Source organism: Podarcis pityusensis (assembly GCF_964106645.2).
Source record: "Podarcis pityusensis genome assembly, chromosome: 12".
Taxonomy (NCBI): domain Eukaryota; kingdom Metazoa; phylum Chordata; class Lepidosauria; order Squamata; family Lacertidae; genus Podarcis; species Podarcis pityusensis.
The window spans coordinates 21,949,977-21,975,148 of record NC_138037.1 but is presented as its reverse complement, the minus strand read 5'-3'; the positions used below and the strand labels follow the sequence as shown (position 1 = coordinate 21,975,148).

At 39.6% G+C, this 25,172-nt stretch overlaps 1 protein-coding gene across 6 annotated transcripts in view; it reads right to left on the bottom strand.

Moving 5' to 3' along the window:
• Positions 1 to 1,280: 1,280 nt before the first annotated feature.
• ARHGAP21 (Rho GTPase activating protein 21) overlaps positions 1,281 to 25,172 on the bottom strand; it is a 103,630-nt gene continuing 79,738 nt past the window's right edge. For all 6 annotated transcript variants that reach the window (XM_080974348.1, XM_080974349.1, XM_080974350.1 and 3 more), the window contains 17 exons: positions 19,153 to 19,308; positions 18,947 to 19,046; positions 18,808 to 18,844; positions 17,446 to 17,571; positions 15,967 to 16,251; positions 13,118 to 13,182; positions 12,883 to 13,031; positions 11,418 to 11,551; positions 11,121 to 11,276; positions 10,948 to 11,026; positions 9,294 to 9,367; positions 9,115 to 9,204; positions 7,595 to 7,720; positions 7,362 to 7,403; positions 6,873 to 6,978; positions 4,974 to 5,005; positions 1,281 to 3,896 (listed from right to left, as the gene is read on the bottom strand). In XM_080974348.1, coding sequence (XP_080830474.1) covers positions 2,175 to 3,896; positions 4,974 to 5,005; positions 6,873 to 6,978; positions 7,362 to 7,403; positions 7,595 to 7,720; positions 9,115 to 9,204; positions 9,294 to 9,367; positions 10,948 to 11,026; positions 11,121 to 11,276; positions 11,418 to 11,551; positions 12,883 to 13,031; positions 13,118 to 13,182; positions 15,967 to 16,251; positions 17,446 to 17,571; positions 18,808 to 18,844; positions 18,947 to 19,046; positions 19,153 to 19,308 — 3,479 coding nt within the window. In that variant the 3' untranslated portion in view covers positions 1,281 to 2,174. The remainder of the gene's footprint in view (positions 3,897 to 4,973; positions 5,006 to 6,872; positions 6,979 to 7,361; positions 7,404 to 7,594; positions 7,721 to 9,114; positions 9,205 to 9,293; positions 9,368 to 10,947; positions 11,027 to 11,120; positions 11,277 to 11,417; positions 11,552 to 12,882; positions 13,032 to 13,117; positions 13,183 to 15,966; positions 16,252 to 17,445; positions 17,572 to 18,807; positions 18,845 to 18,946; positions 19,047 to 19,152; positions 19,309 to 25,172) is intronic.

The window sequence follows — 25,172 nt, the reverse complement described above, 5'->3', positions numbered from 1 at the left end:
ACTACTTCTATTAGCTCTTTTCCACAAGTTCCATCAGCTTACATAGAAATGAAGCACCCTGCTACCATTGTGTGAATTGGCCCCAATATGCAACACAATGGTGTTGGTCTGCAGCTACCAAAAACACTTGTGGCACTTGTCCATGTGTGTCTCCATCTTCTGTCAGCCAGCTGCTCTGAAGGTATAAATTTCTACATACACATACATAAATAAATAAGCACCTCATCCACTCCACAGCTCTTGAATGAATCGGGATCCTGTCCCTGAAAACTAATAGCACAGTGTTTATGATGGATGCTTGAAAATACAGCCTTATAGCATGTAGCAACAGATTTATGTCAAGCTGCTGCTCATGCAAGTTGGCATTTTTTACACCACAGCAACCTCAAGGTGAAAACTGAATGCATACGTGAACCAGTCCTTATTTTCTTGCAGTACTCTGTACTGGAGGAGGTGCGGTGAAGAAAAATGTCCTTGCAATGGCTTCCTACTAATGGAACTGAAATTTCCATGGAGGTTTGAACAGTGAGGTGACCAAGGGGTTTGCTTTCATATCTTACAGCCTTTGTGCTGTGTTAATTAATCCAGAATAAATGTCCACCATGCCATACTCCTGTTACCTGATTAGTGACTTGGGGAGGGGGGTCTGAGATGCCTCAAAGTTTGAGACTAATACCTCAGTTCAGAGCCACAGAAGAGAATCTATGGTAAGGCCTTTAAGACTCGAGACCCCAGACCATAAGACTGCAAGAAACACCATCCTCTGTCTTGCAAACATGCTTATTATCATTTCAACATGGGAATCTGCCCTGATTCACCTGCCCAGTGGCACTTTTGACATTATCTCCTCCAACACCATCCACCCTCACAGTAGGGCATACCTCACCCAAAATCCCCAAAGTAACATGCGGCAGAGCTTGGAAGTCCTTACAATCCAAACAAAACAAAACAGACGCTCATTAAACCTGCACAAGGTCTTTGATATATCCAAAGTGATTCTCAGTAGAGGCTTCTGTTTGCAAGAACAATATGACAATAAGAGTGGGCTGCAAAACAATTAATCCATGTTAAACCATCAGCCCCATCCCTAAATAAAATTCACAAACAAGCCCTGTTCAAAGCATTCATCTGTTATTTTAATAACCATTTCCTACATCATGGACCTTTTTGGCAACACTTTTCATTTTCTCATACTGGGTGGGTATAGTCAGTGAACTTAGATGATATGAACTTGACATTTTTCATTCTTCCCCCTTTAAGGAAAGTCAGTCCATGCAAAGAACCATCAAAACAATTTTATTTCCAGTGTTTTAAGCGGGTATGCACACAGGCATGATACAGATTTGGATTCATTAAAGTCTTCATGCAGAATTATATTCTCAATAAAAGAAACCAGTTCCATCCAGGATCCACTATCTACACGCCTATGTTACAACATTTATATCAAATCTGGTATCTGAGGAAAAGATACAGATGGAGTATATACATTTAAGTTACTTATTTTACAGAAAGATTAAAAATTCAAGTCACATAAAACTCAAAAACTGTATTAAAACTGGAATATAAAACTCAGAAATCCAACTGGAATGCCTAAGGAATGGAAGCTCTGTACCCACCTGTGTTAAAATTTGTAAAATGTCATGAAACTTCTTACCAGTAAAATGTATTCATTTGTTGTTTATATTAACATCCTCTAATTTAACAATTATTATGGCACCCTAACAAACCAAATGAACTTTTTTTTTTGATGAGGCACTTGTTAGTGACTAAAGCCAAAAGAACATTTTTTTCCTGCATACTAATGCCAGTTGTCAGTCATAAAAAACATGTACACATTACATAACATGTTGCATTAGATGCTTTGTTCCACATGTGTATGCAGCAATCAAATATACTTTTATTTAAAATAAAATTATTTTTATATATTTATATATATTTATATATATATATATATATATATTTTAGACTCTACCCTCCCACCCAATATTGTGGCTGTATTAATGCACCATAAAGACCTTTTCCACAGCGCATATAGATGAAACAAACCTCCTTTGAGAGCTGCAAATTAACATCATACAGGGGGAAAGAAACACATACAGAAAAACTGGGAAAGTGTTAAAAGAGAAGCTGCTAATTGAATTGCTGTAGTGGACATCTGAATTTCTCTCTCCATTTCAAAGATACTGGTAGAATCGAGATCTAACCACCTGGGTCCCAGATAATTTATGAGGATGGGCATCAACTGCTGGGCTGAAGTTGCTTTTGTTCATATTCTGGTAGCTTTCTCCATTAACATGGTCTAGTGGCTGCAGCGATCCTGACACTGGTGTTCGAGGAACCAGAGTCAAACTACTACTAGAAGAAGAGCCACCTTCCTCTGCCCACATCTCTGCAGACGAAGAGAGGTCTGTCTTTGACGAATCTGCTACTCTGCTAGTGTTCTCCCGCTTGGGCTCTCCACTTTCCCCCACGCTAAGGTCGGTTGTGCTAGTGCGTAGACGCTCTCGTGCAAGCCAGTCTGAAATGGAGAGGTCCTGTGCTGGGCATTTGGGCTTCAGCCGGTTCACGGCTGAAGCATCTTTCTCCCTGTTGGGATTTTTCTCTTGGACTTTCCAAGAATTCAGAACACTTATTTCAGCAAAATCTCTCTGGCCTCCCAAAGTGTGCCTTCGCCTGATGTTCTTTCTCTTGGCGGTCTCTGCAGAGTTAGATTTCTGACTGCCTACTCCAAACATATCATCTGCGGACGACTTGAGCCGCAGTTTTAACCTGTCTGTAATCTTGAGTCTCCATGTGGGCTCCTGCTTTTCAGGCTCACTTCTAGCCGACGCAGCTAAGCTGCTGGTTGACTTTCCTTTCTTCATGATGTCAAACATTTTGGACACCGCTGGAGACTCCTTCTCACACTTGGCATCTCCGGAGCCTTCACTGTCTGTCTTGTGCCGGGCTGATTTCTTCCGGGATAGCGTATCACATTCAATAAGTTTGTGTGAGCTAAACAGTCTGCGGTTGTCCAGCTTGGGCGTTGAACTTCCCTCTGTGCAACTGACTTCGCTTTCTTCAGAGTTCCTCCGGCTGCCCTTTGCCACGTCTTGCGTCTTCCCCCTGAACAGCCTTTCCACTGCAGAGCCCGTGGCAAAAACGGGGAAGTCGCTCTCGCTGTCCGATTCCACAGGGCGACCTTCACTGATCAGTTCACTTCTCTCATCGTCAGCCTCTTCTCCTTTACTCTCCGCAACTGACTGCACCTCGGGGCTTAGCATGGTGGAATCCAAACCAGCTAGGTACGTGGTAGATGAAGTTGTGGAGTAATCAGAAGTGATGGAGCTGACATCAGCTGCTAAAAACTCACCAGGGTTGGCCAACTTTTTGCAGGAGAATCTGTGCAGAGAAGCCTGTGAAGAAGTGCTAAGCATCGTGCCTGAGTCAGAGACTGTTTCTTCCAGTTGAGAAGAGGCTTGACAAACAGGTGGTTTCACACAATCTCTCTGGGTACTTAGCCGGAAGCTGAGATTTGGCGATCTCATATATTTTTGGTGGTAAGGTGTTGTAGGGTCTTCCGAGGGCCCACACTCTTTCCTTGGCAACGCAGCCTCCCCCTTGGCTGCCACAGAAGGCTTCTTAACACTGCTCTCTTTTTCCTTTGGAGCTACCATTCTCGCATTTCTCCCTGCCATTTCCTTCTCCGGTTCCTCTTTAGGTGGGTTATCTTTTGCCGAACTGCCGCAAAAGTGCTCCCCTTGCTCCCTCTTGAAAAACACATTATCTAACTCATCTTCGGAGCTGCTGGGTTGCGGTTTCTCTTTTGTTTTTTTCCGCTTGCGACTGGCTGCTGCAAAGATGGAGGACTTAAGCAGTTCTCTGCTATACTGATCCTTTCCAGATCCCCAAGAACCCTGTATGGGGCAGACAAGTAAACAAAACGAAATACCGTCATAATTGTCGTCAGAGGTTAGAAAACAAAAAACCCATGTTTTGTTTGACACAATAAAAGCTTACATTTAAAATGTGTGTCATCTAAAGAAGCATTTTTGGACTCTTACTTTAAATGGGCAAGGTGAGAAAGCTCTACCATTGTCACTGAACAGTCATCTGGAATGGGCCAGATGATTTCTTTAATAAATTCACCAATTAATTAATAAGCACAGATCTACAGTCACCTGGTCTGAAATGGCTCCCTTTGTCTTAGGAATAGACTACCCAGAGCAAACATAAGGAAGAATATCAGAAGGAAGGTAGTGCGGGCCAAAGAGCCTTTGCCTACTGAGTTCTACTAGGATCTGCTCAGTTGAAGATATTTCCCTCCCCAAAAGTTGTCAGAATAGATAAAGATGATCATTAAAATGTATTTTGAAAGTCAGGATATTATGTATGCCATATCCAAACAGTAACACTATCTTCTAATGCTAATTCAGGACTGCAATTTGCAAATATTTTATTATTACTGTTGTTATTTATTATTATCCTTCCATATATAGTTCAGGGTGATGTACAAAATAGGCTAAAAATGCATGAAAAACAATATTATAATAATAATATTTTAAAAAACAGAAAATGGACACCCATGGCAGAGACCTTATTATTAACTAATATTACATATAGTTTCCTGAATGTACTCAACACCCTTTAATTACAGTACAGTATAGTGCTCCGTTTATTATACTATTCTTCTTGCGCCAGTGGTGCTGCCGGTGCCTTTTGCAATATAATCTATATTTACAATAAAAGACTTTCAATCCTTTTGTGGATTTGACCTTTAGAAGATTATAACTGCAAATCTTCGCCCTACTCACCTGGGAGAAAGACCCACTGAATTTAATCAGACTTACGTCTGAATAGACATTGTTAGGATTGCACTGAAATGCACTAAAATACCAGGAGTGTGGCATTGGTCGACTTCCCCACATCTGTATGCAAGTAACACACCAGATAAATATTTAGCTAGAAGAAAATTTAAAAGTGCAATGATTTACCTTAGATTTTGCAGAGTCACTAGTAGCTGAATCTGTTGAGAGAGAGAAAGTCAAAATAGAGCACTTTAGTCATCACTGAACAGAGCTTGATCTCACTCTATAGACAATGCCGGACGTATGAAAGAAGACAAGCACAGAACAAAATGTGAGAGCAAACAAGTAACAAAATAAATAAATAATCAGAACAAAGTGGGTAAGAAGAGCTCACAAAGATGCAAGCTGCACCACAGAAAGCCACCGCCATGAAAGGATGCCGTGAGTTGTAGGCAGAATCAGCTCAAATGACAGAAATGGCAAAGGAGCCAAGTTCTTCTAAATAAAGCAGAACAGAAATACTAATATTTATTCAATGTCCTAATACACAGCCCTGCAAAACCGCAGCTGAGAGACCTTTTCAGGATTGTACTCTGTACGCTCCTGTAAATAACATGCACAATTTTATTTTATTTTTAATTTTTAAGAGCCTTTGGCTACTTCTGAAACAATTCTCAAACGTTCTTTTTGGCAAGTCATGTTTGTATGCTGCCAAACTGTTTGCCCTGGGGTTTACATGTGAAGGCGCCCCAGTTTCATTTTCAGGTGCTCCTCTGAGCTACACATTAAGGAAATTTCAAATTGTTGCTAACTAGATTTCCACAGCTATCAGTTTTGTACTCGTCTCAAAAAAGAAGCGCTATTATGAAATGGAAAAATGGACACCATAATTTTACTGTCTGGCAGAAAACGAGGACAGAGGTTAAACAGCTATAAAGGGGATAAGGAGGGGCTAGCACAGTGACCAAACGATGTTTGACTTTGCCATTCTCCAAACTCTCAGGGGGTCCCCATCCCAACCTCAGAATTAATGAGCTGAGCCCCATGCCATGCCCCTTCTGACACATGGCTAATGACTAGAAAGACTGGTGGACCATACCATGCTATTTCTCCTCAGGGTCTGCTTCAGAAATAACAAGAAACAGCAGAAACACTTTTAAAAAGTAGCACTGATCTGTTCAAATACTCTTTAAAAGAAAAAAATTTACAGTACAGATCAACTAATTCTTTGTGCATTTACAAGAAACGGGGGTTTCTGCAGACAAGGCAGCTACAATGTGGGCAACAGTCCTCCTTCTTCCTACAGTTCCAGCTGTCCATAAGTGACATCACAGAGTCCACTAGTGACATCACCGTGTGATAGACTCCTCCCACTTCTCCTGTTTCAACATCAGGATAGAGGGACTGTTTCAATAAAATGCTGAAAAAAGTCTTCTACGGACTAAAACACAAACTAGAAACAAAGGGATAACATTTGTGATCAACAACATGCTTGGTTAGTGAAACGGTTATGGTGGCAGTGTGGGAAAACGTCACCAAGAGAGTAAGAGTTTTGCAACAGTAGTAGTACTTAGCAGAATAATAAGGTGGCAGTCATTAAATAGAAGCAACTTGTTTAGCAAAATATGAAACATAACCTATTACAAAATACTTAGGGAAAAATTGTGGTTAGTTTTCAAACAAAGTGAACTTTAAGCCTTCCTGACTTTGCAAATCAGTGCAATTTGAACAGAACGTGGAAGCTAAAGCTTTCTGCCATACCATCGACCACTTACACACTAGCAGGAATCCTGTTCACCTCATGGTAAGAATTACATGAAAAACCATGGTTAATGACACAATAGTGAGCATGCATAGTTCTCATGGTCTAAGAATTACAATTTGGTTGTCCAAGAATGCATCCCGAACACAGAACATGCATGCAACATGCCTAACCATTGCTCTCCTTTAAACAAAACACTTTCAATCATTTAGATTGGGGGGGAAATCAAGTGATTAGCAAATAAAAGGAAATAGAGGATTATAACAAATCATTAGAAGAGAATTTTCTAGCCTACAGACTAACACTGTCCAGGCAAGAGTTACCTGATACGTCTCCAGGAGATACTCCCGTCCTTCCAATGTTGGTGAGTAAATGATCTATGTTTGGCACTGGCTGAGATTCTACTGTGTTTTCCTCCTGAACTGCTGTCTACAGTTAATAAACAAAGATCTCTTCATCATTGTGTCAAAGTCAGAGGCTTCATCACGATTCAACAGTATTTAGTAAACTGCAATTATTCACCTAAGAACCAATTCCTCAATAAATCTAACATTTCCGTAAAACTTTAGGGGGGGGCACGCCCCCAAAACAGAGGGAAATGGAGAGGGGAAACTATTCTGTTTGAGACAACTTCACAGTAAGTGGCACATTATTTGCTATTTTCATTACTGCATGATAGTAGAGGGGTAGAAAGTTGCTTGTGATGAGCAAGTTTCACACATATGGAGAATATGTGCTCGTTGTAGAGATACTTTACTGTTGGGCCTAAATTAAGAGAGGCAGAATCCAAATAGTTAAGGGTCAGTACTTACAAGGGGCTCTTCAGCATCATCTTCTGCGAAAAACCAGTCATGCTACAATTTAAAATAAAAGAAGTGAAAAATCCCACAAAAGTGAAATCATGAAAATGTGGATGACGCCGAAATACAAGGAAAGGAGGATTGAGCAGATCAAAAAAGGAGAATCAGAATCAAACCCAGTCTAGCTAAAGCGAGCAGCTCTGCCTGCATAATTTTTCCTGGGACAGCGAAATAAACTCACTTACTTTTTGGATAAGTGTTTCTACAATTTTGTATTGATCTGGCATATGGGTAACCATGTGTGTCATGTTGTCTTCAGATGATCTCACAAGAGTTGGACCAAATACTATCGCCAGGTTTCTTGGTTCCATCTGACAATAAGAAAACAAATGTGATTTACTCGTTTGAAGAAGGGAATGCAGTTACATACTTTCACATCCTCTATAAAAGCAAAAACTGACTTTAGATGAATTTATAGAGGATAGGGCTATCGATGGCTACTAGGCATGGCATTATCTCCAGTATAAGAAGCAATGTGCCTCTATATAACAGTTCCTGGGAAACCTGAGCAGGAGAGCGCTACTGCATGCATGCGTTGTTGGCTTTCCAAAGGCATCTGGTCTGGTGAGTCACTGTGAGGAAAAGGATGCTGGGATAGGTAAATAGTTTGTTTAATCCAGCAGGGCCCCGTTTATGTTTCTTTCTGACAAAAGGGCAGATTTTACTAGTGATTTCTAGCTGTTCACTCTGCAGATTAAAGAACAGCATAGCAACCCTTGGCAACCTCCCACCCTCCAACCCCAATGCTAACAAGTGTCCAAAACATGGCTCCGTTTAGCACACCATTTTCTAATCATACTGGGAGTAAGCAGAGGTTAGATGGCCACCTTTAGTTGAGATTCCTGTATTGCAGGGGGTTGAGCTAGATGACCCCTCGGGGTCTCTTGAAACTCCACAATTCTATGATTCTTCAGGACGTAAAGAACCGCAAATGTTAGCAAATGAATCCTACCCTTCCTTCTCAGCGGCCTCCCAAGCAAAAGATGCAGAGCTCAGCGTTGCTCCCCTAAGAAGTTCTGAGGCTCTAAGCCAATGCTGCGCACACAACATTCCTAGGCAGCTGCAGTTCTGCAAGCTAACCTGTGAGCTGCAGCTGCTCCCGACTGAATCTAAAAGGTACATTTCCCCTGGAAAAGGTCTTAATCTTGCAACCCTCTGCTCATTCCTAGGGGTTTCCTAGCCAGCACACCATGCAGCAACTCCACCTGGGGGCTTCCCATCCATCCTCTGCCCATTAGCCCTAGATGCAGCTTAGCTGGAGGGAAAGAAACATTGCTGCGGACCTGAGTTCACCACTTTGGGGAAAGAAAGCAAAACATCTCTGGTTCAACACAACACTTCCCCATCCCCATCCCCCTCATCTCAGGCTTGGAATTTCCTTCTTCTCCTCCAAACCTCAACTGGAAAGCAGCTCACTAAGAGTTGGGGTGGCCACTATTTTACAGCAGCTCATGAGTTTTTCAAAGTCCCTTTATGCTTCTTCAGCTGCTTTTCACAGGTTTTCCCCACGCTCACACCATGGCTTAAAACTCGCCAAGTGGAAAAAGTGAACACAGGTTCAAAAAGAAGTGAGGGCCCAAATGGTCTGGACTATGTTGAATATCATGAAAACCAGAGTGCTGTCATTATGACTTGATAAACAAAACAAAACCCCTGAAACCCAATAATCCTGAATATAAACCCTCTGAACACATAATCCAGCTACCTTGTTCTTCTCCGAGTTTTCTGCCACCGTTTTCAAATGTGCAGAGAGAAATTTGAGTGTTTCATAATGGTGTTCAGGTAAATCACGGATCTGAAACACATGATTATATCGCACAGCTTTAAAAGAATCATACATAACCACAAATAATTTGCCTAAGTGGGTATATAAAATCAGCATACCAGCCTTTTTAGTGTTTTTAGTCGTTCCACAGGATCTACTTTTCTATTGGCATCTATGAAATCTGCATATTTGTCTGAAGAGAAAAAAAATTATTTTATTGCAGGACATCATATATAATCTAACAGATTTTTTATTAGGAAAAGAAAAGGAATGCAATATGACTTAAGCAAAGGAGTGGAATACACATTATAAATTCATCATAAAGCAAGCAGATGATTCAGCCTGCCTGAGTCCCTGTATCCTGTCTACTAGAAATTCAACAAAAACATATTATATAGGCTATAAATTAACTCCATAAGAGGTTCTAATAACATGATGTGAATTTTAATTGTAAAAAAATCACACCTCATTTCTATCAAACAGTGATGAAATGAGGCTTAAAATTATACCCTGTCATTCATTTGTACTTTATCTGAAACTATTCCATTTGTACAAAACCATAATGAATGTACAGAGTCTGCCTGAATAAAACTACATCTGACAATGTTAGGATAAATTTCAGATCATCTAGATACTACTGGTTAATTGTATTGTAACTATTCACTTTCAAATAAGGAAAGATTTGTCTAGAGGGGTTTGTTCTTAAATAACTAAATCCAAACTTATTCCAGCATTTGTTAATTTCAATCTCCCCTCTTTCTATTTGAAAAAAAAATACAACAGTTTCCCAAACTGAAATCAAAGTATAGATTTTACTTAAGTGATTCATTGACCAAGGTCAGGCGACCAGCAACTCAAATTTAGATTTTTCTCAGACATGCACATATTTTTTTGCAAAAGACTATATATTAATATAAACCATAACCTCCAAGAGCTCTATAACTCCACCTTTAGCAGCTACTTTAACCACCTTTTTCGTGGAACCTGGCACACATAAACTGCAGGTGGTGAAGCCTTGGCTCAATTTCTATCTCAAGCTGCTCTCAAAAGGCACAGGAGCAGGGCAACAACTACAGAAACAGCAACAAGTTCTGAGCACGTTATTTGTGAACAACAACTTGTGACCTGCCTACAAGTAGGCCTGCATGACTACTTGTGACCAGCCCACCCAAATACAACTCAACAACCCTGAACGGCAGCTCACATGGGCTCACGAAAGCTCCTGCTTATAAAGCCAAACACCTGACACCCTACAACATATGACTGATGGAGTTGGGCCACAATTTGTGCAGGCCGGCTACCTTATACCACAGTACCATCTAACTCAGCACTGTCTGGCAGCAGCTCTTCAGGATTCTCAGGCAGAGGAAAGACTTTCCCATCGCCTTCTACCTGCTCCTTTTTGCTGCAGGTGTCAGGATTGACCCTGGGACCTTCTGCATCCAAAGCTGAGTTATTGGTCCCATTCCCTGTCTTAAATCCCTTTTAGAAACTGGTAAAAGAAGGTGGTTGGGGTTAAGAAACACTGAAATGAATGAGAGCAATGTTTAATGACTGAATTCATAACTTGGTATAAGTGGAAAAGGAAGAAAGAAAATAGTTCATCAAGCAACTAGACTATATATTCAGTAGAGTCACAGGCAGAAGGACTGGGAGTAAACTAGACACTCTTTAGAAATTATCACAACAGTTATTTGGTTTAATCTACCATAAGGAATTTACAACACAGCTTTTATTTTAAAAAGGCCATTTTGATAGGAAGAGAAAACTCACCATTAGTGAAGAGGGGTTCTGGAAGCTTTCTGAAGAAGGATTTCAGTAAACTACTTATGACATTCAAGTCTCTCCATTTCTAAGAATTGAGAAACAAGAGCATTCTTATTAGCCTATAGTTAACTGAAAACTTAAAACTTTATTGAGGCAGAAATACACATGACATCACTCACATCATCTTGAACGTCGATGTCAGTCATCCCTTTGTTGAGCTCCTCTTGCATGCTTGAGATAGCAGCATTATTCCCAGGAACCCTATAAATACCGGTATACTCAAGGCCTCTTTCTTCAACAAGTTTGCAGCATATATCAACTATTAGTGGAATATACTGAAAAATCAGAGAGAGAGAGAGAGAGAGAGAGAGAGAGAGAGAGAGAGAGAGAGATTTACTACTTCCTCCCCATAATGTTTTCTGAACACAAGACACATTTTCAAAGCAAAATGTAAATGCGTGATTTTTAACTCAGACCTTGTTGCTCTGAGCCGGGGGACAGTCATCTAGCCTGACCCCAAAAGTCCCAGCAGCAGATGGCTTCTTCTCAAAGGTTTTTCTCATGATACTGGGAATGTTTCGCCATGTACCTTTTGGTGGGCTCGTCTCACCTTTTTCGTAAAGGGACAAAAGCAACACAGAAAACAGATTTTTTTTTTAAAAAAAACATTCCATGATCTAATTGAAGATCTTTCTTGGTAGAACTATCAGAATAAGCAGTAAGACCATAAACACACAAAACCTACACAGATCCAGCAACCACCACAAACATTATCGTTAATGTGTTACCTGTATTTTCTTATTGACAACCCACTTCTGGCTTCCAAACCACCTCCCAACATTTCCCAATTAATAACAAGAAACAAGTGTCCAACACATCAAGTAATTCATTTGGAAGTAGCCCTCCCTAAAAAATATTCAGAAACAGCTTCCATTACTTCACCAACCAGTTAAATACATTATACCATCAAATACAATTACTTGAGAAAATCTTTGTGAAAAAGATTAGGGAAAAAATGACCTTGGACTAAAGCAAATGAATACTTCTGACCATCTTCTGTGATGTCATGGTCCTTGTGTAAAAACATACCTACACTTTGGAATGGTCTAGTTTTGTTGAATATATTTCAATGGTAACTATCTAAAGTTGCATGATGCACATGTAGAAAAACAGCTTTGATCCATGCTGGTTACATATGCTCATCAATTTTAAAAACTTAACCTGCTGATTTGAGGCAATGCAGAAAACCTTCAATAGTAATTAAGGGTAATTGATCTTTTTATTGTAAAATTTATTCAATACTTTCACTGCCAGAACTCACATACACACTCTGCACTTGAGCACTGACATATTACATTTTATGTAAATGAGGAAAGGGAGTGATTAATTTTAAAAATCATAATGGCAGCAAAGTCTTCTATTAACAAAGTCTGCAACAATACTTGACTGCAATGAATAACAAAGCTATTTTTTTTCCAACAACAAGAGCGCTAAAGCTTCTTCATTATTCTATAGCAAAACTCAAATCCCCCAACAAAGAAAGTGACTGAGAAAAATAAAATATAACACACTATTGAGGGCGAAGGGGTACACAATAAAGTATATTTTTAAGAAGACTGAAACCAGCAATTCTAAACCATTTGTGAAACTAAAAGATTCCTGAAATTAAACATGAATTTTTTTTTGTACTGTGCTATCCAGCGCATCAGGTTGTGCACTTCAGGTCTGAATTTCCCTATTACTGGTGAGCAAGAAAAGTTTGCAGCACAGGAGGGGCTTCCTTATTATTGGCTATATGGAGGGAGTGCCTTGGATACTCGTGTTTTAAGAGTCCATGAAACGCCCAATGACTAAAAGTCATTTCTTATGTGTTACCATCCTCTTTCTTCTGGTGTAAATCTGGAAGAGCTGAAGCTAGTAATGATATTGATATACATTAACCTTTAGCAAGGCATTTCCTTTCCGATTCTTCCTTGGGAGAATGAGGACTCTGAGTTCTTTGCTCAGTTTTAGACCCAAGAAGTGTCTGCCTTATACTCAGGGTCTGACGAGGTGTTTTGGGAGATGGCTCTGTTTTGCTGCTCGAAGCACTGAAAAAATAAATTTGTATTATTCATAAGCAGAGGGCCAATGTTTCAGATCAAATGAGCTATTAGACTGCAACATGGCTGCTTACCTCATCATTGTGTTGTATTCTTTAATTCTCCCCCTAATTAGGTCCCTGCTTGTGACCCCTGCATTCTGTAAAATGAATTGAGAAATATTGTTCAGACCCTGTTTTAAATAACTGAGTTTATCTAGCCACATTCAAGAGACAGTAAACCATAAGAAAGACAAAGTAGGATAACTATAAGCTCAGATATGTGCAAGCTTCACACACACCCCTTCCTGCACACACACCCCTTTCTGCAAGCAAGGAAACACACCAGGAACCTTAGCTGACCATTGCTACATCCAAACTCAGAAACTAGTTATTGGCTTCCAAAGTAACTATGATAGATAACCATGGTTTAAACCTGACTTCTGAATTCTGGCTTGTTTTGTTCATTAAGCCAGGATTTGGTCATGCATATATAGTCGATGTATGTAACACATTAAAAAAGGAAAAAGGAAAGCGGGCAGGGAAGACACAGGAAGGGCAGAATTCAGTGTATAAGATGATGCGCGTCTTAAACCAGGGTGCCCACCAGATGCTGTGAACTATAACACTTATCACCCCAGCTCGCATTGCCAATGGGAGTTGCAATCCACAACATGGAGGGCACCAGCTTGGCTACCCCTGCCTTGAGCATGCATTGCTATTACACACTGAATTGCAGGCATAGCTGAAAACATCTGAAAGAAAGCAGAAGTAATTTTACAAGCCAAAGAACTGAGGACAAAAATTTGTAAACAGTATACCCTTATCCTGAATTGCATTTATCTTCAATTAACTTTATGTGACTAATGGTTCTTAAAAATCACAACTAACTGCACACTTATCTGCCTACCAATCTACACAGGCATTGCAACAGCTGTGGAAAACAGCAACACCTTCTCGTCATGCTCTTATGACAAATCCTCTCCGGGAACAATCATAGTATTCCAAGAAACAGAGCAGCTCGAAACTATGACTAATACCTGTGTAAAAGATCTCCAACTATTCATATTCACATCTGCCCACGTGTGTGTGCGTGTGTGTGTGTGTGTGTGTGTGTGTGTATCTTAAGCGCACTATTCTTATAAATCTATTCCACATCAAACACATTATCTGCAGATTCACATTCAATGCAGTCCACTTTTACCAGACACTCTTCCGGGCTGCTATTAACAACTGAGTGTCAGAAGTAGCCTCAATGTCCATGAGTAATGGATGCACAACAGTGCAATCCTATACAAGTCTACTCAGAAGTAAAGCCTAGTTAAGTTTAATGGGAATTACTTACAGGTAAATGTACAAAGTCCGAGAGAAGTTATGCTAGGACTCTGCACCCTGATCTCTGCAACAATTTTAAAATATTTAAACCTCAGTATTGGATGGGATTTTCAGATGTGCAGAAGGTGTGGGTGATAGCCAATTAAATTTGGGTTTCATAGCAACAGGGTACTTCATATGGAACATTACATCATTAAATGGAAATTCAGACCATCTATGATTTAATCATTCACCATTAGAAGTTACATACACCGAAAATGATTAATAAGAACAGGAAGGAAAAGCACTAATTAGCAAAAATTCATAAAAAACTGCAATCTATACATACATATCTTGGAGTAAGTATCACTGAATTCAGTGGGACTTACTTCTGAGTAGATATTCATAGACTTGCACTGTAAAAGCAGTTTAGGTACAACCGAAAAAGCAGTTTTAATTAACAATTAGCTAAGCTTCAGTAAAAGTAACTGAGCCTACTTTTTAACCAGTCTAAAGAAGTTAAATAATTTTAACCACTGCCCTTGGCAAATGATGTTGTTGTTAAAGAGGTCAAACAAAACAGTTTACTACAGCTTATTTATTTATATCCCACCTTTCCTCAAAGGATTTCAAGGTGGAGGAATACATCATACACTCTCCATATTATCCTCACAACAACTTTGTGAGGCAAGGTAGGCTGAGAGGTGTTGACTGGCCCAAAGTTACCCAGAGCTTCTTGGCCGAGTTAGGAACCACACAGCACAACTCTATGCAATTTCACTCAAAAGTAAGTCTCATTGTGTTTACTTCCTGATAAATGTGCACAGAACTTTTTCCTTAAGACAGTTATCTTACTTGAATAACATGCAAATTTTCAGTAGTAGTTAAAAAAGAAAGTTCAATAGTTTTCTCTACTTGCTCTTTCAAAATATTCTAACTAAGACTCTGACCCTGACACTTATCTGTAAGTCAAGGACAAGGAACATGTGGCGCTCCGTATGTTGATGGACTCCATCAGTCCCAGACAGCATTGTTAACAGACAGCAATGCCAATGATGTAGCCCAACAAACATCCAGATGGACACAGATCTCCATCCCTGTACCCCTATTTCTCTTACTGACTGATTCAAGTTTTCCCCCTTGGTATTTTTATACTGAGTTTACAGTGTGTTAACACATAATTATTTAAATAATAGGACTGTTCTCCATAGGGGGTTAAAATAATAGTAGACTAACAATGATTATTAAAATAATAATCATTGTTAGTCTACCTACTAACCACTAATAAAACTAGTTAAGCTGCTTTTCATAATGCAGTTGTATTTGTCAACCACCCTGGGATATTCAGATGAAAGGCGGTATACAAATCTAAAAAGTAATAAATAATAATATATTCAATTCAGCTACATGCAAAAGAGTTGGGCTACTGCCCATCATTGAAAGAGAAAATGCATAGCATTAAGATGAAGAAACCTATGCATGCCGTCAAACTTTAATTATACTTCAGTAAACACCAGCTTCTTTCAGTTCAGTAGAATGTCACCATATTCATTGGGACTAGTTGTGTGCCCTTTGACAAAGTATATAACAGACATCAGAGGGGAGAAATAAAGACTTAACAAGCACACCACCTCATCATTTAAGTTGCCATTTTCTTGTATAGCCTTAATCCATGCTAACATGTCATCTCTGTCTTCAGCTTGAAACAGGTATTCGCAATCTGACGTGGTGAGTCGAAATACATGCTTCCTTTTTGTATCGCTGTACGAAATGTCTATCAAACAAGCATTGATGCTGATGGGCTGCACCTCCTCAGAGGACAGAGTTTGATCTTTTTTATCCTTGTACAAGAATAAAGAGCAACCTTTCAGGACCACATGCATCTGCTTCCACGGCCGGATGCTCCCACTAACTCTCTGGAAAATATGAACCAGCATTATTATTGAATACAGTAAAATGGACAGACAAGATGCTTTACAGAAAACAACAACAACGAGCCCTTAGTCTGAAGAACTTTAGATCCAAATTCAACAGTAGGAGAGAGAAGAGAAGAAGAAGCAACCTCTGACTAGCCTCCTAGGCATTAACTTTTGAAAAGCTATTCTGAAACAAATGACTGATGTTATACAGCAGTGATTCCCAAACTTCCTACCCCCCGACCACTTGAAAATTGCTGAGGGTCTTGGCAAACCACTTAATGATTTTTTTGCCCCTTTAGAAATTGTACTGTGCTGCGCTAGATGATGTATGATTTTAAACATATTTTTAATGGTTCTTTTATTTCTTATACTGTATTTTATTGGATTACAATTCAAATGCCATAGAACTTTAATGGTAATACAATAAAATCTACTATAAGAATTTAAAAACCATTAAAATGTGAATAAAAATCAATATGATTATTTAATGTTGACATGTGGTGGACCACCTGAATGAAACTCACAGACCACTGGTGGTCCACAGACCAAAGTTTGGGTACCCCTGTTGTACAGAATACTATAACATGTGCAAAAATAAATAAGTAGACATTTATGCAACCACACTATTTTCTGACAGATTCACTGACTGGCTGCTGCTTAAATACTTCCCTAGCCAAACATGACAGTTGACAGTTTCCTTGCAGACGTATGAAGGAGTGCAAAATATACAAGCAGTACTTTTACTGACACCACTTCCATACATTTCATTTCCGGGCTTAAACTCTTTCTGGCTAATTCAGCACTGCTGAGAGCCTGGAGAATCAGCAATTTGTTCTTACTATGGAGCATAGAGAACCTGACATGCAAAAGGATTCCCCTAATTTCATTAATGTTCCCTAGGTTCACTCTAATTGCCAGAGAAACAGAACACTGCTGCAAGTGTATCAAGTCTGCATGCTTCAATCATATTTGGAAATACAGTCTCAAATACATCCTGATAGCTGCTGGGAATGTTTCAAGAGCTGCTGAAAGAAAAGCAAACAAGTATCTAGCCCTTTCGGCTTGCAATGAAAAACTTGCAAACACATGAGTAGTTTCTAGTAAAAAAAAACATATGGACAAGAAGGCATCTAAATAATAAGCTACACAATTTGTATTTACTATTAGCTGTATGTTAGGGGAAAGCAGTACCTTTCCCTTCTCTGTGCCTAGCTGTCGAAAATGAAGGCATCCTTCCTTGGAGACATCACCGATGACCTCTGAAGAAGAAGCTTTTCTGGACCCTGAGTTTTCTGAAGATGTTTGGCTGTCTGGGGCCTAAAGAAAACACCATCCTGCATCAACTTTGTAATTAAAGAAACATGGTATGATCAACCACCTCCGTACTCACTTGGAACAATACCTCTTCTTTCTTTTTGGGGCAGGAAGATGGATGCAAGGAGAAAGCAGGGACAGGTGCAGCAAACATCAGCTGAGCAGTACAATTATTCAGCAGCTTGTTGCTGCTAGTCTCTGCATGCCCCCATTTTGCCTTTCTTCAAGAGGGACAGATGGGGACAAAGCATAATCAGTCACTAAAGAGCCCCACTGTGTCCCTAGACCAGAGGTCAGCAAACTTTTTCAGTAGAGGGCCGGTCCACTGTCCCTCAGACCTTGTGGGGGGGCCGGACTATATTTTTTTGTGGGGGGGAATGATGCAAAAGCACCACGAGCCCCAGTGGCTGCTTACCTGCGTCTTGCAAGCGGCAGGGGCTGGCGGTGGGATGATGAGCGGTGTGTGAAAGGGCTCCGGAGAGGGGCTGCTTAAAATGGCAGCCGCTCGAGCGCTGCTGCTGCTGACACCAACAAAGCCCAGCCCCCTTCCTCCTCAAGGCAGGGTGGGGAGAAGCCAGGAGGAGGGAGGGAGGAGGCGCCAGTGCCACCGGCAGCGCCGTGTGAGGGAAAGAACATGCGCACTGGCGATCCACATGATGATTCCTGGACCATCCGCGGGCCGGATCCAGAAGGCAATTGGGCCTGATCCGGCCCGCAGACCTTAGTTTGCCTACCCATGCCCTAGCCTACACCAATCCTAGCTCACTTGTATCATACATATAGGCGGCTGCAGTGCTTAAGCTGGCTGCACACATGATTTGGATACTGTGGACCACTTATCATCCAGATATATAGGAACATATGAAATTGCTTTATACTTAGGTCAGAATATTTATTCATCTGGTACATCTGTCTACAGCACTCCAGAGTTACAGGAAGACAAAAGAGTTTTCCATCAACTACCACCTGATTCTTATAACTTGCAATAATGGTGATGAAACCTAAATACTTTATGCATGCAATGTAATGGCTCTGCCCCCAATAGAAGGTCTCTACAAGGTATCAGTATCCAAAAATTCAATGTAGTAAAGCAATTCCATTAATAAAGCCTATATCCTCACATACTTTTGTTCACCATAATGTTTAAACATGCACCACCATCACTGGGTACTCTTATTTTCACAGCTGATAACAATGTTCACAGCTGATAACAATTATCTTGAATAAAGAGTTACTGACCTTAATTCCCTTTAAGCTAGATACATGCTTTATGGACCTATAGATGGAGAGTATATATTAGTGTCAACATATCTGAATGCACACTTGGATATAGCATATATTCACAGATGTACTTAAGATATTTTCATTCACGACTTACATTTTTCCTTCTCGATAGTCATCCAGTCCTTCATCATAAGATTTGGACCTTTCACTTTTTGCAGGGAACTGACCATCCAGAACACTAGTCCTGATTGATTCTGCAGTCAAAACAAATGCATATCCATTTATTTAAAAAACAAACAAACACCACCGCCACATTTCATCAATGGATTAGCTAAAGAAGCCTTGACAGCTGTGACTTACCATGGTCATGGGATAGTTGGCGCCGAAAAGGGACAAGAGAGGTAGGGCTAGGAGGAACTGTAGCAATGGTGGGAGCGCGTGAGGCAGATGCTGAAATAACAGCAGAAGCCGGAATGTGGGCGATATCATGGTCAGTACTGGGACTAGCTGGCTCATCTACAAGGCAATACACAGCGAATTACTAAACCTTAAAAAGTGCCAATTAATTGGCCCAACCTGGGATAATGAGGTGTGGTATGGTGCCCCTGTCCCCTTACTAGACACACCAACGCAACACCTCTGTGGCACAGACATTCCAATGCCATTCCAGAAGAAAAATGATTAAAAATAGTTTGCTGCACTTTTGAAGAGGAAAAAACAAATTCATGTGGGGGAAAAACAAATTAATTAAAGAATACATACAATCTAATTCACATTATTAATGAGATAATTGAATGAAAAGCAAAGATAAGATTGTAACATTTATAACACGGCTGGAAAAAAGAAGACATGTTAAACTGAAAAAAAATGTACTATTGCAGTGTTCAGTTTCTTCATGAAATACTTTTTTCACAAGATTGTATATAAATCTAACTACATATACATTTGTCAATAAAACAAATCTTTTTTTTAAAAAAAATCTATCAAGTGTCTGACTGCTGTCATTTAAGTGAGACTTCAATTAAAATAAGCTGGAAATAAGCAAAACAAACTACTTGAAAGTTATGCATAAATAATCAAAACACACATTATAATTAATCTCCAGGCAAAGAAGGGAAATTTTTGTTATTTTCACAGAAAGCCTATGCCACTAGCACATATGCACTAGCACAAGCACACCCAATGATCCTGTTATAATAATCAGTTCAGATTCACAGTGCAAGTTTTAGTATGTCAAAAGTTGCTACTGCTACATACCAATTATCACTTCCAGTAATTGCTGATATAAGTTATCACAATCTGTACATATCCAGCACCTCGTAGTTTCTAGTGCCACAAGAGTCATCCTGCAACAGTCAAGAAAGCCTAAAGATCTTGAGATTCCCAGATTTGCAAAGATGCAGACCAGGCACGTCTTCTAGAAGATAATATTAAGCCTGATCTATGAAATTCTAGAAATAACAGGATAAGCAGTTTTCCTAAACTTTCAATGTACAGGACAAAACTGTACAGCAATCCAGAGCATGAGCATGTTGCACTCTGATCATTAATATGTATTGATTCTAGGTGCTATGCATTTTAATACGCTGTGCTTCTGAAAGGCCCATTGAAATATGCAAGCCTTCACAAACAGAGGTTTATTCTTTTCTTTGAATGAACACATCAGCACGTACTGCATTGTGTTTTCAAAGCGTAATTGATGGCTCTGCTTTAAGGAGGCAGTGCCTGTAGCATCCAAGTTTGGTAGTACATGCACATACAAGCACACAGACTTCTTCAAAATAATAATGACAACATTTTCAAGAATAGAAGGACTTAGCTAATTCTCTGACATCTCCCCCTTTAAAACACTGAGACATTGCAGCAAGAGCTTATAGATGGGAGCAAGGCGTGACAATCCAGACTAAACACTTCACAGCTAAATATGAATATTCTTCCTAATGATTAGAAAACTAGACACTTTAAAAGAAGCTGAATAATTAGCGTGCATTCATACAACTGTCACTTATTAACAATGATTTTATTTCTGAATAATTCTTAAAAGCAGGTCTTGAAAACAAGATGCATTGTAGCATACATCCATACAACTCCTACTACTCCTACTGATAATAATAATAATAATAATAATAATAATAATCTGCCTATCTCGTTGTCCCAGCCACTCTGAGCGGCTCCCAACAAAGTATTAAAAACACAAGTAGACATAAATTATTAACTTCCCTATACAGGGCTGCCTTCACATGTCTTCCAAAAGTTAAAATAGTTGTTTATTTCCTTGACATCTGATAATAATAATAATAATAATTTTATTATTATCCAAGTAACACATTCTCCTCATTAGCTGCTCTTTTAAAAAAAAAGCATTTGGAAGAGCTGTATTTGCAGTTGTTTGGGTGCCTCAAACTCCAGAGTAAAAACCATTTCCTCTCGTACCCAAGAATTAAGGTAACGTGTGTCTAAGAAACAACATGATTTCCCAGAGTACTGTACATGACATTTATCCTACAAAAAAGAGCTTGTGAATCCCTGAAGAATTTGGAGCGGTTATGTCAAGCTTGAATAAATGTCATGCTATTAAAATATCAAGCATTCATTTTACACTGAGCCAACTTCCTATAAACAACTTCAATGCATTTTTTCACATGCTGTTACTAGTCAGACAATTGTAAAATCACACACATACAACCTCTCCCCTCTACTTTTTAATAGGAAGGAAAAGATTAACAGTGTTTACAAAATCATCTATTTGCACTGTCAGGCAGGACAGCATATGGTGCAGTCAGCTGATATGCACAATCTTGACAGAAAACACTGCCCATTTGTTCAGGATGTACATAGCACGACTCCTGCAAAGAGCTTCACTGTGGCCAGTCTGTAAGGTAGTGTGAAGGATGTCAAGTCACAATAGAGGAATTGAAATCAGAATACAGTTTAGAAAGATAAGTATGCTTCTGTTATTTTCATGGAATCCTCAAAACTGCCTAATAGTAAAAATGACAAATTTGCCTAGGCATAGTCTTCTAATTGAATCACACTAAATTTTGCTTGATGTATCTTAATGCAGTAAAATAGGATGCCAGAATCAATTTCACGTTGGTACTTGAGTAATATGCCAGTAAGCTACATCATACACAGCAGCAAGCAACTATTTCAGACAGTCTGCAGCGATATCAACAAAGCAAAGACACAAACATCAAAAACAAACTTTCATATATTGTGGAGTAATAATCTTTCATACTACTGCCTTCAGTTTAACATCCATTCATAGCTAAGCCTCAACTCTGTAGAGCACCAAATGCCAATGTGAACTTCCTGCCAGATATGTGTTTTAGAGTTCAACGTTATGGCCAGGATCCAAAGAACTGTGCAACTAGTTCTGAACACCCAAGGGCCTTTGATCTGCAGGTTCATGAATAGCAGTCATTCATACAGTATTGACAAACCATTCATGTCACTTTAAGGACTTTTCAAAGCAGTTTGCAATATGGCACAGAATCCTGAATTTGAAAGGGGAGGGGGTGTCAGAATTTTTGAGCCCTATGAGCCTAGACTGTAGAGTTTGAAGGGATTGATTGTAGAGTTTGATTGTAGATTGATTGTAGAGTTTGAAGGGATCCCAAGGGTCATCTAGTCCAACCCCCAGCAATGCAGGAATCTCAACTAAATCATACATGACAGATGACTATCCTCTGCTTAAAAACCTCCCAAGGTGAAAGCATCAGTCAGAGGTAATGTAAGAAATGGCCATAAGATCATACCACTGTAAGTGGTATGGCAGTCTTTCAAGTAACTTGGTCTCAAGTTGTATAGGGTCTTATATGTTAGTATCAAAACCTGTAACTTGGCCCAATAGCAGGCAGGCAATGCAAAGCCGGCAAATCATGTGTTATATGCTGATGACTGTCTGCTACCATAGGCAGCCTGTCCATCATACTCAGTATTAGATGCAGCCTCAAGGGTAGCCCCACAAAGAGCACACTGCATTAATCCAACCTTGAGGTTACCAGTGCATGGACAACTGTGATTCAGTGTTACAATCAACCACAAAGTCTCACAATACCACTGGCATCTTACAGTTCATTCAGGAGGAATTTAATATAGATAAATGAATGAAACCTGGTTCAGCAATACGAGATATTTTTTATCTCACACCGGAGAGACACTCCGCTGTCACCCGAGACAGATGGATGCTAACAGCCAACAATAACAACGGCAGGCCCAATCAATACCTGCTTACTTGGAAGTCAGTTTAGCTGAACTGAATGGGAGTTACTCCAAAGTAAGTATGTTCAGAAATGCAACCTTATATTCATTATTAAACATCACAGAAATGTGAATGATTCATGGGAATTAGTTTACACTCAAACTTTGAACATTTGTTTTATTATTATTGAACCCTTTTTAATATAGTAGGATCATATTGTATTTGAAAATATTCTTGCTGAAAATGCAAGAAGCAAAGTCTGTATCAAAAAGTTGTTACTGATATTAGAAATCTTTGCTTTAAAATTAGCAGGAGCTTTTAGGGGTTATAAGCAGCTGAAAAGTCTAAAAATGGTAGCCAACTAAAACTGATTCAAGTACTATTTTCATCATATTAAAAAGGAGGAGAGAAGAATCTTGGGCACAAGCCAATTCCATTAAAAATCAACATACCAGGCATTTGACAGATTATGGCAAGCTGATTGATGGCCTATTGGATGGAATGTTCTTGCAGCTGAAGCTTTTGTTACTTTTCTACTGGGTTTGTTTATGGGTTATTGGAATGGTTTTATTGAAATGTATTGTTTCATAAACTGTGTCTATTAGCACATGGCGTCAATACTCCTCAGTACTTCTTCACTTGCAATGGGTGCGTGGCAAATTTGCATCTTCAGACCCTTCAGCGCTGATGACATCATGGAGACATGTCTCGTATGGCAGGGGCAAGCTGTGTTTACCACCTGATTCTAAGGCACTCTAGAGTTCCAGTTGAATTTGGACTTAAAGGGAGGGGAATGAGCAACCCCTGCTGATCTCTCACCCCAAAGCCACTTTGGGGTTTCTTCTGGGCTAAAAGCTTCAGCCACCCAAATTTCAAAACCTTGCTTCCCAGAGATGCTATATAATATCAGGAATTTTTCCTGCAGCTGTTCTTGGAATATTTTAAAAATCCATGGGAACTACTTCTCCCCATGAATCCTTGCACCAAGGATGATGTGAGGATCTGATGGGAGTGCCTACAACCAGCCACTAGATTTTTAGGGAAAGAAAAGAGAATGGTGCTGCCAACAGAACTCTTTAACATTTGTTTAATCCATTACGAGCCAAACCCAAAATCTAAATGAAGTTTGCAGTTTGCCTCATAAAGGAGTCAAGTTGTTTCCCCAATTTGGATCTGCAGTGATATTACTAATTGGAAGTAAAAGAGATTCACATTTGTACAATGAAACCACGATGCCAAGCTGCTGCCACCTTTCCAAAGGGCATACAGTGGTACCTCGCTTCAGGTTACAGACTCCGCTAACCCAGAAATAGTACCTCGGGTTAAGAACTTTGCTTCAGGATGAGAACAGAAATCGTGCTACGGCGGCAGCAGGAGGCCCCATTAGCTAAAGTGGTGCTTCAGGTTAAGAACAGTTTCAGGTTAAGAACGGACCTCCGGAATGAATTAAGCACTTAACCCGAGGTACCACTGTATTAGTTAGACTAGCGGTCCTCTTGAAGAGAACATTAAATCTTTCAGTCCTTATTTCCTATTTTACCTCTCAGCTACAGGGATTGCATTTTCCCCCTTAGAGGCCACAACTTTGTGGTAAAACTATGGTTTGTCTTTTGGCTTACTAGCCATTTAAATATGTTGTTGACATCTTTTCAGAAATCCCTAGTAAGACACACACACACACATTAACAGCAGCACAGTGGTTAAAAAGCTGAGCTGAGATGCAATGACAGAATGCCTGAATCAAATTATCACATCTGCCATGATGGGGTAGGCTTAGGCAAGAGACCTTCTCTCACTTTCAGTACAGAATCTGTAATTCTGAAAGATTTTTACCTTTTTTAATTAAATGTGCTGAGAAATTTATCAGGACTAATTTTGTAACTTTTTAATCAACCAAAATTTGTTTGTTGCACTGTAACCACTACTGAGTTCATTTTTGCAAATTATTTTGTACATGCAGAAGCTGCTATTCATATTCTTATTAGTTTGGCTGCAACATTTAGTCAATCCATTGGCCAAATGAATCAATTAAAATATTTGGGTCAGCAGATGTTTTAAATGAGATTCTTTAATGGTGCTTATCTTATGAAAACTGCAGATGGCAAGCACCATCTTCTACACTTTCTCCTCTATCTGAGAGAATGGGAAGTGACCATTCATGCATCACCTGACAACA